The following is a 14,146-nucleotide window of genomic DNA, read 5'->3' as shown; positions in this document are numbered from 1 at the left end:
CTGTAATTCATTAACATGATAGTATCTTACAATGAAACTTCAAAGCAACCTGCCCACCTCACTCTTCATCAAAATGGTACTGTAGACGGCCGTTGGCTTTGACGCGTGATTCTTGAACTTGGGATTCCCTCGTATAAATGGTAAATTTCAAACTTTCCACAACATTGGAAACTTTATTAGACAAACAAACCAGCAAATTGAAAGTCTGACGTTGTCTTCACTCTTGTACTGTCCTCTATTTTCCATGGGTCAGCAGGGCAGAGTTTGAGTGAAAGCTTGCAATACCACTACTGTACCACTATTTACACGACTAGACTGTAGACCACACAATGTACTTGGATTCCAATGTACTGCACTTCTTAGCGTCACTCTCCACTCGTTAAGTTTCTACTGTCCGAACTCTTTCACTTCAAATCAACCACCACCACCACCTCTACTGTTCCTTGATATTTTCAACCATTATCAGCAACTCTACGCATTTATCGTCTCGCAACAACTTGATTGTTTTGCTAACAACCAGATCCTTCAAGTTCGACTTTCATTCCTCTTGCTTTTGCAGAGCCCAAAAACCTTACATTACCAACTACACTTGCTCGAGAGACCCGGTCGCGTCGCAAATAGAAATAAGCCCCTCCAGCAACACAATCCCCACAAACAATCACTGTACCCACATCAACAATACCTATCATTGCTGTCGCATGCACCTTCATTCTCAATTACGACCGACCAGAACTTAATCAGAAGACTTCCTCTATTCTCTTGACCCATCCGAATCAACAATATAGATATTTCCACGTCGTGCGAAAACTGATTTCTGCTGCCGGTGTCTCCCCCCAGACTTGCTGGGCCTCGAGGTCCTTTGCGACATCAATTATCGCTGGAGCTATCTTTCGTACATTGTCTGGACGATCAGCAGATCTGATCGAACAACTCCAGTATGCTGTCTGATCATCCAACGTCTTCAACTACACAACAGCCCTTTTCGAGCCCCCAGCCAGCCCCCATACAACAAGCCGCATCACCCCCAACGAAGCAGAGTTTGAAGAGCTGGTGGAAGACATTTCGACCTCCTGCTAGGACTCAGGAGCCCAGTACTGGTAAAGACCCCCCAAAGTTTCTTTTGTTGAAGGCCCAGAAACAGAGTGAGGATCTGGGCCATTCTCTCTATGCCAATTTTGTTTCCAATCTGCCGAGAAATTTGGATCCTCTATTCAAGGAGAATGCAATGGACAACAATACATCAATAGTAGACGGCACTCCAGAGTTTGCGACAGATACAGTACCAGAAGCAGACGAATTAGCGACAAAGACACAATCAAGCACAACAACTTTCACAGGACATACACAGTCTCTTCACGAGTACAAGTCTAGGAGTCTTCTCTGGCCGTCATCTTCCAGTTTAGTGTCTGGAAAACATATTTTGATGGACAATTCTCAGCTCAATTCCAACTATGAAACCAGACACCCCCAGTCAACAAGTGGTATAAAACGAAGAAAGAGAAGTTCTTTCAGCAAAAAACTGTCCAAGGATATAGCAGCTAAGCAGCGTTCCAAAATCCGTGTTCAAAACAATCATAGCCATTATATAAAGCAGCAAAGCACCCAATCTCTAAGCAGAAGTCAACAATTGCTAAACTTCTGTCGTTATCATCACATAAAATTCAGCTTGTTAAAATTGGTAACAATGATAAAATCAAAACTGACAAAAGAAACTCCAGAATCCCAACCAACAGGTATATTTGGTGTACCTTTGCGACAGAGTATCGCATATGCAAATGTCGCTATCTCCCTCGTCGATGCCCAAGGACAAAGCTACATATATGGTTATGTACCAATAGTGGTTGCAAAGTGTGGAGTTTATTTGAAAGAGAAAGGTATGTTTCGTGAATGGATGTGTTATTTTGATGTCTGGCTGACAACTATCCGAACAGCAACCAATGTTGAGGGAATCTTCCGGCTCAGTGGCTCGGAAAAGCGCATTAAAGAATTGAAAACAATTTTTGATTCTCCCGATCGTTATGGAAAAGGCCTTGATTGGGCTGGGTACACAGTTCATGATGCGGCAAACGTGCTACGAAGATATCTTAATTTACTACCAGAACCAATTGTCCCGCTTGATTTATATTCGCGATTTAGAGAGCCTTTAAGAGGTCATACTATGGCAGCAGTTGGCGACAGTGATGGTAGCCCCCAATTTTCTGACAATTTTGATGTCAACAAGGCCATCGTTACTTATCAGCAACTGATCACCGAATTACCCCCATTGAATCGTCAGCTATTATTATACATTCTCGATCTCCTAGCAGTTTTCGCCTCAAAATCGGATGAAAATAGAATGACAGCAGTCAACCTCGCAGCCATCTTCCAGCCCGGTATGCTTTCACACCCGGAACATGACATGGCACCTGCGGAATATCGTCTAAGTCAAGACGTACTAATTTTCTTGATTGAAAATCAAGATCATTTCCTAATTGGGATGAGAGGTACAGCAGCGGATGAGCAGACATTAAATGAGGTGGAACACGGTACTCCTCCCCCAGGAACTCCCACTACGCCTGGTAGATCGAAGACCGCAATTGGAAGATCCGCCTCAAATGCTAGCGCTGGAGCCGATAGTGTGCGCAAGTTCGGTGGCATTCGACGTAATGTGTCTGTCTCGTCCCGTCATTCGCGACAGTCGAATGGTGCCCCCAGCCCGGCAAGTCCAGCTTATGGTATTGCACTTACTTCTTCATCCAGCGGTGGTGTTCATAGAAGCAATACTGTACCTTCAAAGAAATCCCCTGGATTGCCATCATCTCGAATGATTAAAAATGCTGGCCCACCCTCACCATCCCCAGCTGGCCTAACTGCCAATCGTTCCAACGGACCTCGAGGTCTTTCACCTGCGCTTCCTCCATCTCCTGGTCATCTTTCGCCGTCTCCAGCTTTAGCACTGAACACGACTACCGAATCAAGTCTTGCCGATTCAGGCCATACGGTGACCAGCCAGGAGCGCCTGATTCCCGAATCAAGTGAGCGCTCTCCTGAGGTCTCTACTCCATCTAGAATTGTCTCAAACCTGTTTCAGCGATCACCTACGGAAAGTACCGATAGACGACAACCTAATAAGCTAAGGAAAAAACGTGCTCCAGGAAGCTCGAATCTTAGCGCTCAGAGCTCGACAAATTCTTTGAATGGGCGATCATCTTCAATCTCCCCGGGCCTTCATGCATCTCGTGGTAACTCGGATCATGCAGAGCATCCTCATCTGGAACATTTGTCGACATTGAACCCGATATTGTCTAATACTCAAGCTACACCTCCCGCTACTGAAACCCCGCGTGCTGAACAACCTCCTCATTTTACACCTATGCGACCAGAGGATCCTCACCACCCATCCGATAGAACCTTGCGCCCGGTCATATCACCTGTATCTTCCTTACATTCTCACTCATCTTTCAATGATCAATCGGATCTTGATCATGGGGAAGATCCTGCTCTCGCAGAGGCAAGAGAAAAACGTTCAATGTGGCGTCTTTCGCGGCGCAGAGATGACTCAAACACATTGGGAGCTACATTGAGCCCAAACAAAAATGGGTCAGATAGTGGTGCTGGTGCGAGCTCAAGTTCTGTAGGCAGCTCAGGCAGACCTCGAAAGAGTTTCACTGGCGATACTGTGCCTGTCGGCCCTGACTCAGGCTTACCCCACGCTCAAATCATGTCCAGCAATGATAGTGGATCTGTCGCGCCCGAGGAGAGAAGAGGACCCCTAGGATGGATCAAAAGCAAGATGCGAGAGAAGCGAGATGAGAGTCGGGAGAAGGATGCTGAGCGGGAACGTAATAAAACTCCGCCCGGCGATCGCCCATCTAACATCAGTTCTTCGGCCCTAGCCCCGCGGCGCAAGAGCATAGACGTCAATAGAGGAGAAGAATCTGAGCGTCCCAACGGGAAAGAGCATAACTTATCTCAATAATAATTCTGCGAGATGACGAGATGGTTATCAGGTTATTTTCAGCATTTCAAAGCACATTTCATTTACTCGGAGTCCAATCTACGACAGCTCTAATAGGCTCGCTGTTTATTGGTTATAAAGATCGGTGCCCCCGATCATGACGCGTCTTTCCCACCCGATTTCTGTTACATGCGTGCATTTGTCCCTTTTTTGTTTGCGCTTCCCCGGAAACCCATCTTAATAAAAATGATAGGAATTTTCCGTGAATCATGGCTGTGGTTGGAGATGTTAAATTTGAGGATTGGGGTTTATTTTGAGTGCATTGCCTCGTGGAATTAAGGATTCATCATTTGTCGTCGAAATTTTCACCCTTCCATGTTCTATATAGAAGGATGGTACAAAGAAGAAAAGAGGAAGGGTATAAATGGGTGAATTGTGACAATCACGAATTCGATGATCTGATGAATTACTGGTATTGGCAAAGGAGTTTATTTTTTCTTGAATGCTTTTACGAAAATCAAAACGAATCAGGTCTTCAATCTTCTGGGCTTCAGGGGAGCAGGGCATCTCCTTGTGGGATCATTAGGATGCGACGAAAACTTGAATCCATAAGGATAATCTTGATACGACTCTTATGATTGGGATGGATCGGATGAATGTTTGGCTGGATTTGGGAAAGAATGGATAGGGTATTATGAATATAACGGGAACGGGGAAATGATGGATAGAGACTTTAAAGTTCCTACCTTTTTTGTGTGATAGGTTTGACCGTGGTGAGGAGAGAGATAAAGACAGTGAAGTTGAGAAGTCTAAGATGGGACGAAATGTTCAATTCTTTTGTATGTATTTTGAAGTAATTGTGAATGAGTAAATGAAAGAAAGGGACTTCTGATATATATATTATGACTTAACTTTTGAGGGACTAAATGGGATTGAAAATGAAATGGATAGTCTCCCTATGCTTGCAGATAACATCGTCATTGGAGATACTTATCAGTTAGCTACCTACTCGGTAACTAGGTAGCATGCTCTCGAGAGCTAAGACTCAGTCCGTAGATCAAGCGGCAGTCTATCGTATTTCTAGCCCGTTGACGGAACGTAATGTAATTAATTCTCTTTGTGGCGAATGTTTGCGAATGTAGAATGTAGAATGTAGAAATTCCTTCTCGAAAGTCTGAAGATGGATGAGTGGATGAGTGGATGATTGAGTGAGTGGATGATTGATGAATAGCTAGATAGGTATGCTATGTTATGTTATGCTATGCTATGCTATGCTATGATGTTTATTGCATTAGTGTTGTGTGTTGTGGGAAAGGTGGAAGTGGTGTGGATTGGTGGTGGGTGGGTGGATGGATGGATGGATGGAAGGGGGAGGGGGAGGGGTAGAGAAGTTTGGGAGGGAGGGGGAGATGGAACTTGGGAGTGAGATGTCTTTTTGGATTTGGATTTGGATTTGGATTTGGGGGGTGGGATGGGAGTGGTGAGGTGAGGTGAGTGGTGAGGAGGTGAGGTAGATGGAGTAGATGGCTTGTGTGGAGTGCTGTGTAGTGTGTAGTGTGTTGTGAGTGGTGTGGTAGTGTACATTGCTTTGTGGTGGTGGCGGGATGTGTGTGGTTTTTGGAGGGTTTTGAATATAGAATTTTGAGTAGGTAGGTAGGTAGGTAGGTATTGAATGTTTGGGAGAAAGGGAAGAAAAGAAAAGAAAAGAAGGAAAAAAGGTAGAGAGAAAATAGAGAGAAGGTAAAGAGAAGGTAGAGAGAAGGTAGAGAGAAGATAGAGAGAAGGTAGAGAGAAGGTGGAGGATTGAAATTGGAGGTGTTAATAAATATACTCGATATATACTTGTATCGTAGGTATGTAATGCAATGTAGATAATAATAATGACGAGTATATTATAAAATCGAAAACGGGTTCTGCACATAGTACTTTTGGAATATATATCGTATACAGGTGGTTGAACTTTGTATTACATGTTAGGGATTTGTATGCGATGTATATCGTAATAATATGAATATACTATTCTTTTCTTTTCTTTTCCTTTCGTTCTTTTCTTCTTCATTCTTTTTTCATTCTATTTTTTTCTAGAAGGATAAGCTGGGTATGATGATGTACGATGTACGATGTATGATGTATGATGTACGATGTCCTCCGTACTCCGTAAGAAGTTCTAAACTCGGATCTGCGCCCGCGACTGCGCCTGCGACTGCGGGCGGATACCGGGGATGGGGAGCATGGCGTTGCCGGATACGAAGGGTTGGGATTGAGGAGTATGTGTGTGGAAGGTATGGAAGGGTTGTAGAGGGATTGGTTGAGGGATTGAGGGATTGGGCGATAAGTTTTTCTACTTTGGTCTTTTTATACGAATTGTGTATGAGGATTTGATATTGTAGTTTTATTCTATGTATTCATCTCGAGTCTATGCATGTATGTAGTATGGAGTCACCTTATGGATAGAGAATGGAGATGATGATTTGATCAGTCACGACTCACTAGCTCCTTCAAGATTTTGATATTATGGACCCCTATTCTTAGACAGACAGACAGACCTCGCGATCAAAATTCTCCTGAACTCAAGAAAGAGTTTGGAGGGTAGAACGGGTATACCTCGCCACTAGTTTAAGGTCCAAGACACTGGATTGACGGCGTTTGGTGACTGGTCGACGTTAACCAAGCAGGGTGAGTGCTCGGGGGCTCGGGGGCTAGGTCAAGCGAGGCGCGGCTGGGGTTCATATGATTGCCATTGGTTGTGCTGAGACTAGGTAGGTAGGTAGAGGTAGGTAGGTAGAGGTAGGTAGGTACTGGGGGATTGATGAACAAGTAGTGCATATCTTTTATGCAGGCTGCTATTTATGGATGGGTACGGGGCTTGGGGGTTTGTCAAGATGGGTGGTTGGGTAGGTAGGTAGTGATTTGCTTCAGGTTTTTTCGAAGGTGGTATGGATAATCTGATGTTGTTGGGAGGATTTGATTGGAATGGTGATGGGGTTACATGAAATGAATAGGATGATATACATTTTTAGGTCGAGTCAGAAATATGAAGAGGTGAATAAATATCAAAGACACATGCCAATGATGTATACCCGTTATAAGTAGAAGTAGGGTGATGTCGCCATCAACATACGCGGATTGCTTTTGAGCGATTTTTGGAGCTTCTTGTCCTTACGCACTCCGTACGGTCTTACATATGGGTTGTTTCTCCTTCGAGACCCGGTGGAAAGTGGGTCGATTTGAGGTAATACATGAAGCCATCCGAAGACAGAAAAATGAGAGCACCAGAGCATGGTTGGGTCGGCTGCATACAATCAGCTTGTGCTGTAGATACTTCTCGAAGCATTCAGATGCAAGTAGCGAAGAGCGACGCTACTGGTTTGCTCTTGATTGTGAGGATATTCGTATACACGGAGGACAAAGTAATCTTTGGTGGGGACCGAAGTCTCAAGTGGAGTGAGGATTTGAAGATGGTTGGCCTGGGATGGAATGGTAGATTTTGAGGTTCTGGTCTGAATAATGCGCGATGTGACATGGAAATGCAACAATTGGGTGAGTGGAAAACTGGCATCGTCATTCTTTGGCGGCGGTAAGTATGGATCCTGGTATGGATGGATATTCGGGGTTTCTTCACCACTTGAACCAACTAGAAAGAAAACTCGAGTCGACAGTGAAAGAGTCAATGTCAATGCATACAATTAGTTGCATAGAGGTGCATATCCTTTTCCACCATCTCTTTAGCCTCGTATTATTGCAAGAAGATCATCGCCATCACATGTAGGTACTCAACCGGAAACGTATATTGTCTCTGATACCCCTCGTTGTGTATTGATGCGAAGAAGAGTTTTCCAATCCATTTGCTCACTTGCTTCCGTTACCATTCGTATATCGAATCGCTCGCTCGCTCACTCAATCACTCAATTCCTCACTCGCTAGCTACGAATAGTTTATTGACATTCATTCTTTGCTTTCTACGGACGAGCTAAAAGCATAGCAGACGAACTGGCACGATTAGCTGGAGTTCTCATACCGACTCTACCGTACTATATATATATATTGAGGATCAGCTCTCATTAAAAGAACAAGGTACGTGAAGGGGACCAAGTTTTCTTCATCCTCCTTTACTGTTGCACATCATACCTTATCATACATATCATACTTTCTCGTATTCATATGGCAGTTCCGAGTATTCCCAGTCTCATATGAACTATGATCTCGAATTCTCCATAGAAGGAGAAACAGTTCCTTGTTCGCGAAGTGGTCGCTTTGATAAATGCTGCCCTTTTTTTCAGCATTTACCCTTGATACCCTGATATTACCCTATACCCTTGCGCTGTATCACTCCCAAAATAATGCTTGTTTCCTTTTTTTTCTTTCTCCATCAATCCACCCGAAATTCTTACAGCTCCTTCTTAGTATCTTCTAAGTTCTTAATAAGTATCTTAGCACCTTTTAGCACATCTAAGCACCACTCATTATCGCAAACCGCAGCACTGTTGAATCTACTGGCTCGTCCCTTCCAAAACATTTCGAACCACTTCCCACTCCCTCCTCCCCCCCATGTGTTTCTTGCCCAGTCTTTCCTTCCTTTCTCCGCAATAACAATCTAGTCCTGAGTACATCGTACCAGACTCATGGTAATTGATAGCTAGCTAGCTAGCTACCTTGGTTTATACCCAGCCACAACATAAAGGGCAAGTGATGTCCTGAATGAGAAAAAAAGCTAAAACCTTTTCCGTTTCTCTTGTTTCAAACAAAACTCCCATCCTCTCTCTTCCTCTCTAATAACAAATCAATTGCTCAATTGTCCCCTCATAATAAAACTTGTCATACATTCAATTGTCTGACAATTCATCCATCATCATCCTTCGTTTCTCGTTTCTTGATCTCTCTTCGTTCGTTTTACCTTTAAGTGGCATCACAGCTCACTACTGCACCTATTTTACAGCTGCATTGCATTGACATTCGTTCAAACCCCTAATATAATCCTTGAAAATTGTTCTTCTGTCTGGAATACCTTGAGAGTTGAGCAATCATGAGTTCAACAGCTAATGAACAAAAGATCCAAGATCTTGAGCAAAGGCTCGATTCAAGTGTCAATAGTCCTTTGATGTCAGAGACCGATTCCTATATCAACGAGAAACAAGATATCGAAGCGAATAAACCTCGAAAGTCGGAAAATATGCCTTCAATTCGACAATTCTTATTGACTCTTATGGTCTTTTCCCTCCTCACTATCACCATCGTTTCTGCCGCTACCACGAACCGAAATCCAAGAAATGTATCACCTCCTTGTATGGAAGATCAACAAGCCTTTAGAGAATTGCTGGATACTGTTGAACCTGCCATGTTACATGATGTGCTTCACCAACATATGACGGAGAAATATCAACATGGCGTTTATGAAGATGACAAGGATGCTTTGGCAGCTGTTTACAGACAGGAACCGGCAGTCGCACATGCATTGGTTGAGGCAGCAAAGGCAAATGCTATGATTGAATTGGCTAAGAGACAAGTTGGATCAAACTCGACAGCTACTCCGGCTCCAAGTACAACATCGGCTGCTACTTCGAATACTGTCGTTACTTCCGAATCGGCCACGACTTCACCTGCCACAACTTCGGCTCCAGCTACTCCATCTTCCACAGTGGCCTCTACTACATCTGTGGCAACGACCCCTACTTCGGTGACAACACCTGCAACTACCTCGCCCACTACGCAAGCAGTTTCGCCCACCACCACAGCTCCAGCTTCAACTGCGACTCCAACCACGGCACCAACCACGGCACCAACAACTGCTCCAACTACAGCTCCCACTACAGCTCCCACTACTGCACCAACCACCGCATCATCGACTCAGGTTATTACAAGTGATGGAACTACCACAACTGCAGTGGTACCGGTGACAACAAGTACACCAACATCTGCGGCATCTACAAGTTCGGGTATGTTCAAAATCGGGTCGACCTCGTGTTCTTTTTCTTCTACTTCTACTTCTACTTTTGCATTGCCCGTCTTCTTTTTTGTGAATTCTACTTTTTCTGCTTTTTTGCCTACCAAGATACCTCACGACTCCTCGACCTCGACTACAGGCTCGCATCCTGTTACGTTGATGTCTTTGGAGTCTAGTTCCACGGTATCGTCTGCGATTTCCATATCTGCAAGTTCAACGATATCCCTGGGAAGTCTTCCCGTGTTTCTTAATGTTATAATTTCTAGTTCTACTTCTCTTGGATATTCTTCTACAGGAGTGCCTGTTTTTGATTCCACTTCCGTTGGACATCACCCCCCTTCATCGATTCCCGTGTCTGGTCCTGGTCCTATTTCTGGAAACCATGGCGCTTCCTTGACTTCGGAGTCCACTTCTAGTTTGGTAGGACATGATGATATTTCTCTTGTATTGCCGTTGCCGTTGCCTATTTCCACTTCCATTGGATCTCAGGGTAGCTCCGCAACATCAATCTCTAGTTCTTTGGTCGACCTTCCTAGCAATGTTTTTTCTTTATCAGTTTCTGGCTTAAACTTATACTCGGATTCAGGATCGACTTCTACCACTAGTGCTCAATCTCAATCCCAATCTCAATCTCAAAGCTCTGCGACTTCTCAAGTGGCTCCATCTACAACAGAAACTTCCACTTCCGCCCCTCAAACTACTGAAACATCTTCAGGTACCACTACCTCCGTCCCCGTGACTACAGGAGCTTCTACAAGTGAGGCCTCCATTTCTACCAGAGTGTCCACTTCTCAGGCCACTGCCTCTGGAGCTACTACCTCTGCTGCTACCTCAAGTTCTACTACAGAGGCTTCCAGTGATAGTGTTTTATCTACATTGACTAATTCTGCGAGCTCTCTTGCTACTGATTCTTCTTCTATTGTGGCTGTAACTTCAACATCTACTAACATGGCCGAATCCACAGCTTCTTCAGACGATACTACTACACAAGCCGCTGAAGCGACCAGCAGAAGAACAACCAGCAGTACTTCTACCAGAGTTTTTACCACAACATTACCCAATGGATCCCTATCAACAGTCACATCTGTCACTGTCGTGCCTGCTGTAGTTACTGGATCTCCCGCTAGTTCTTCCAAGACCTCTACTGGAAGTGCATCATTGCAAACCAACAGTGCTGGAAAGAATAACTTGGGAATCAACATGATTCTCGGTGCCGTCGGAATGGTGGTTGTTGGTGCATTATAAGCCAAGTAGTTGGGACGAATACAAGAAATCGAACCAGAACTCTTTTGATATTTACACATTTGCATAGCGTCGGTGTCGGGTTTTTACGGTCACAAGTTTTATTTAACTATCAGTCTCTCATTCTTACGATCGATCGTAATGACTTGACACGAATTTATCATCACTCTTTTAGAAACGGACTTTGGATTGGCGCATAGATTGGAATAGCCCATCACGGGATATGTGCTTTGCTTCGCATAATTGCTGGGAGAAATTGGTTAAGGATCAAATATGGTTGTTATACATTGCATGAGGAAGTCGTGGGGATATCTATTGATAGTAAGGGTGGACGAAATGCATTATGGTTAATACGGTGGAAGTGGTGAAATAACGTGATAGGGGCTTGTGGAAAAATATGAAAATACACACAATTACAAACATATCACTGGTGCTTTCTTGTGTTTGAGAATTGGTTGTTAAATGTGAAGAAGTAAAAGGGTAGTCGTGAACCTCTATGTTTTCTCTTGCTCGGAGACTTTTAGATTGTTCGTTGCGGCATTTCTCCTAATTCTACAGAAGTTCGGAGTTATTTGATAGTTTCGGTATTTTGGTTTCGTCTTCATTGCTCATCTTGATTCTCCTTCATGGGAAGTCAATTTCTAGGACCCTAAGCCTTCCTTTGGTAAAAATGCTTCACTGGGGAATGTTTCCCGTCTCACTAGTGCTATGGCTGATATGGTCACAAGGGCGACTTGATCGTGCAGTGAAAATTGAAGCAGATCTCCTCGTAACGGAATCGTTCTAGCTTGTAGAAATTTTGAAAGAATCTGATTTATCATGGTATGTATTTATGATCTCTCATTAATTGGAGTATATGCGTATCTCGCTCTCTCGTGCGGTCCATCTATCATTTCTGGTTGTGCCATGTGATCGATTATTGGAACAATATATTGAACATTGGAATTGGATTCGTGGGTCCAGAAAATGAGGTAGGTTGGTTGGTTGGTTTGCATCTGATTCCGTTTTCGATGTGATGTTTGCGAGTTTGGAGGGAGATTAAAATGTAATAATGGCGAGAAATGTAAAGTCAAATAAAATCGTGTAGTCTCTGATAATGAGATCTCTCATGAAACTCCGTAAAACTCCAAAGATCTCCCCTTACTTCTTTCCTTTCTTCCTTCGCGATCCAAAATTCGCAAATGGTGTATGTATGTGTGTATGTTTTGAAGACAAAGAACGCATTATCCGGGTCCAATCTTAGGCATATCGTGATGTTCACTTAGGGTGCTGAGATATCTGTTTAGTTCTTCGACGCGCTCTTTGTGGGTTTTGACGCCTTCGCGCTTGAGGCGGTCGTTGAGCTGTGGGGAGGGGGATTAGTGTATTGCTTGAAGGAGGGGGGTTTGAGGGAGGCTCAATGGAATTGGGAGATGGGAGAATAGAGATGGTGATGTGAATGTGAATGCGAATGTGAATGTGAATGAAAAGTAGAAATGTGTAAAAATAAGTAATAACATACCCTCCTCCTCCTCATCTCCTCATGCGCGCGCTCCGATGCGGTTTTCCCAGATGCGTCGCGGGGATCAAGAGATTTCAATTGTTCTTCGCTCATTTCTGTTTCTTCGGAAGTGGGCTTCGCAGCATCTTCGTCTTGTAAGGCTTTTTGGAGTGTGGTAGTGGTGGATGAAGATGGAGATGTTGAAGTCGTCGGGGGAGCGACCTTCTTCTTCTTTTTCTTTTTGGTAATGCCGGCGCCGGTGGAGGCGCCTTTGAGTTTTAAGCCCCCGCCGGTGAAGGAGTAGTCGTCGGGCATGTTGTGTTTGGGGATGTGGGGAGTTGTGGTTGGAGAGGAGATGGAGAGCTGGAGATGGATTTGATGGGACGCGGAATTATGGGTCGACGGATTAATTTTAATCCGGTTGCGGGGCTTGTGCGTGAGTGGCTGTGCTGTAACAACGTCACGCATGAAAGTTCGTTGAGGTCTGTTGTGTTAGATAGATACTCATAGATATTTCCAAATATTATAAGATGATTCTGTTACATTTATATTTGTATTTTTCTTGCTTTCGTCGATCAGTTGTAGGATACTATGCAAATGTTTTGCAAATTAAACCTAGTGATATCAATTAGCTCCCCAGAGCTGTTCTTCTCAATTTTCTGTTTTAGACAATCCCCCTTCGAAATCTTACAAGATGCCAGAATTAAAGATTGAAAGCTCGCCAACGACAATCTCTCGTTCTAGCTTCCTAAATTTTGCCTTCGTTATTGGGATCTATTCTCAGAGGAGTTGCTGTTGAAGTCTGACTACATCTCTTTACATTTGGATGTGCTTGTTACTAGATAGAGAAAAGGTATTTCAATTTGCACAGCAATTGCTTTCCTGTTCAAAGCATGATCATATCACACTTCATATTTCTTTTTTCCCGTGTGCGGTTGGTATTTGCCCTATTCATACCTTTTTTTGAAGTGAGGTCAGGAGTAAGCACCAAGGACAATTGTCTTCAAATACCTCTATGGTTCTTCATGATTGTTCAGAAGATCAGAATTATCATTGATACTCCTGTCCTCTACAGATCCCGTAGCTCCCAGAGCTCTTTCTCTATATATTGAGTCATATAAGACTCACAAGAAGGGAACTATCAGTATCTACAGATTTACTGATTAAGGCTTGAGTGTTTGCTTTTCAATCACCATATTCATTGAGTAATTATTTGACACCAAGCGAAAAGAGTGATGTAACTCCCCGAGCACGGTGTGATAGTGAGTGACTAAAGCTATTGACTACCTGTTAATTGCAATAAAGCCTGTGAAGTATAGCTGTGTATATGATGCAAAGTTGAAATCAGAGCAAAACTGCAATCGCATCATCATCATTAGCGAACTCTCATCATTGTCATTAATCTTTAGTGATCGCTTCCTTCTTAGTCTTATACTCTTTGTATGTTTATTCTGTGATCAAGTTCTACTGAAGGTTAGATTTCAAGCATAGGATCACTTGTTCATCACGTACGTACAGTAGACTATCCCCCTTTTGTGTCTTGGTA

The 14,146-nt window shown here is 43.6% G+C and overlaps 3 protein-coding genes across 3 annotated transcripts; 2 read left to right on the top strand and 1 right to left on the bottom strand.

The window, feature by feature from the left end:
* Positions 1–937: 937 nt before the first annotated feature.
* Positions 938–3,958, top strand: EAE98_001386 (uncharacterized protein; the record flags this gene model as incomplete). The annotated part of the gene is made up of 2 exons (XM_038949005.1): positions 938–1,874; positions 1,932–3,958. The coding sequence occupies 2 exons, from the start codon at positions 938–940 to the stop codon at positions 3,956–3,958; spliced, it is 2,964 nt and encodes a 987-aa protein (XP_038815271.1).
* A 5,002-nt stretch (positions 3,959–8,960) lies between these two features.
* On the top strand, positions 8,961–11,123 carry EAE98_001385 (uncharacterized protein; the record flags this gene model as incomplete). Its single annotated transcript, XM_038949004.1, has 1 exon — positions 8,961–11,123. The coding sequence occupies one exon, from the start codon at positions 8,961–8,963 to the stop codon at positions 11,121–11,123; it is 2,163 nt and encodes a 720-aa protein (XP_038815270.1).
* Positions 11,124–12,343: 1,220 nt separating this feature from the next.
* On the bottom strand, positions 12,344–12,915 carry EAE98_001384 (uncharacterized protein; the record flags this gene model as incomplete). Its single annotated transcript, XM_038949003.1, has 2 exons — positions 12,344–12,463; positions 12,622–12,915. 2 exons carry the CDS (start codon positions 12,913–12,915, stop codon positions 12,344–12,346), a joined length of 414 nt encoding a protein of 137 aa, XP_038815269.1.
* Positions 12,916–14,146: the final 1,231 nt, after the last annotated feature.

The sequence above is a fragment of the Botrytis deweyae genome, assembly GCF_014898535.1.
Source record: "Botrytis deweyae strain B1 chromosome Unknown BDEW_002, whole genome shotgun sequence".
NCBI lineage: Eukaryota > Fungi > Ascomycota > Leotiomycetes > Helotiales > Sclerotiniaceae > Botrytis > Botrytis deweyae.
The sequence above is the reverse complement of the archived record's forward strand: the minus strand, read 5'-3'. Positions and strand labels throughout refer to the sequence as shown.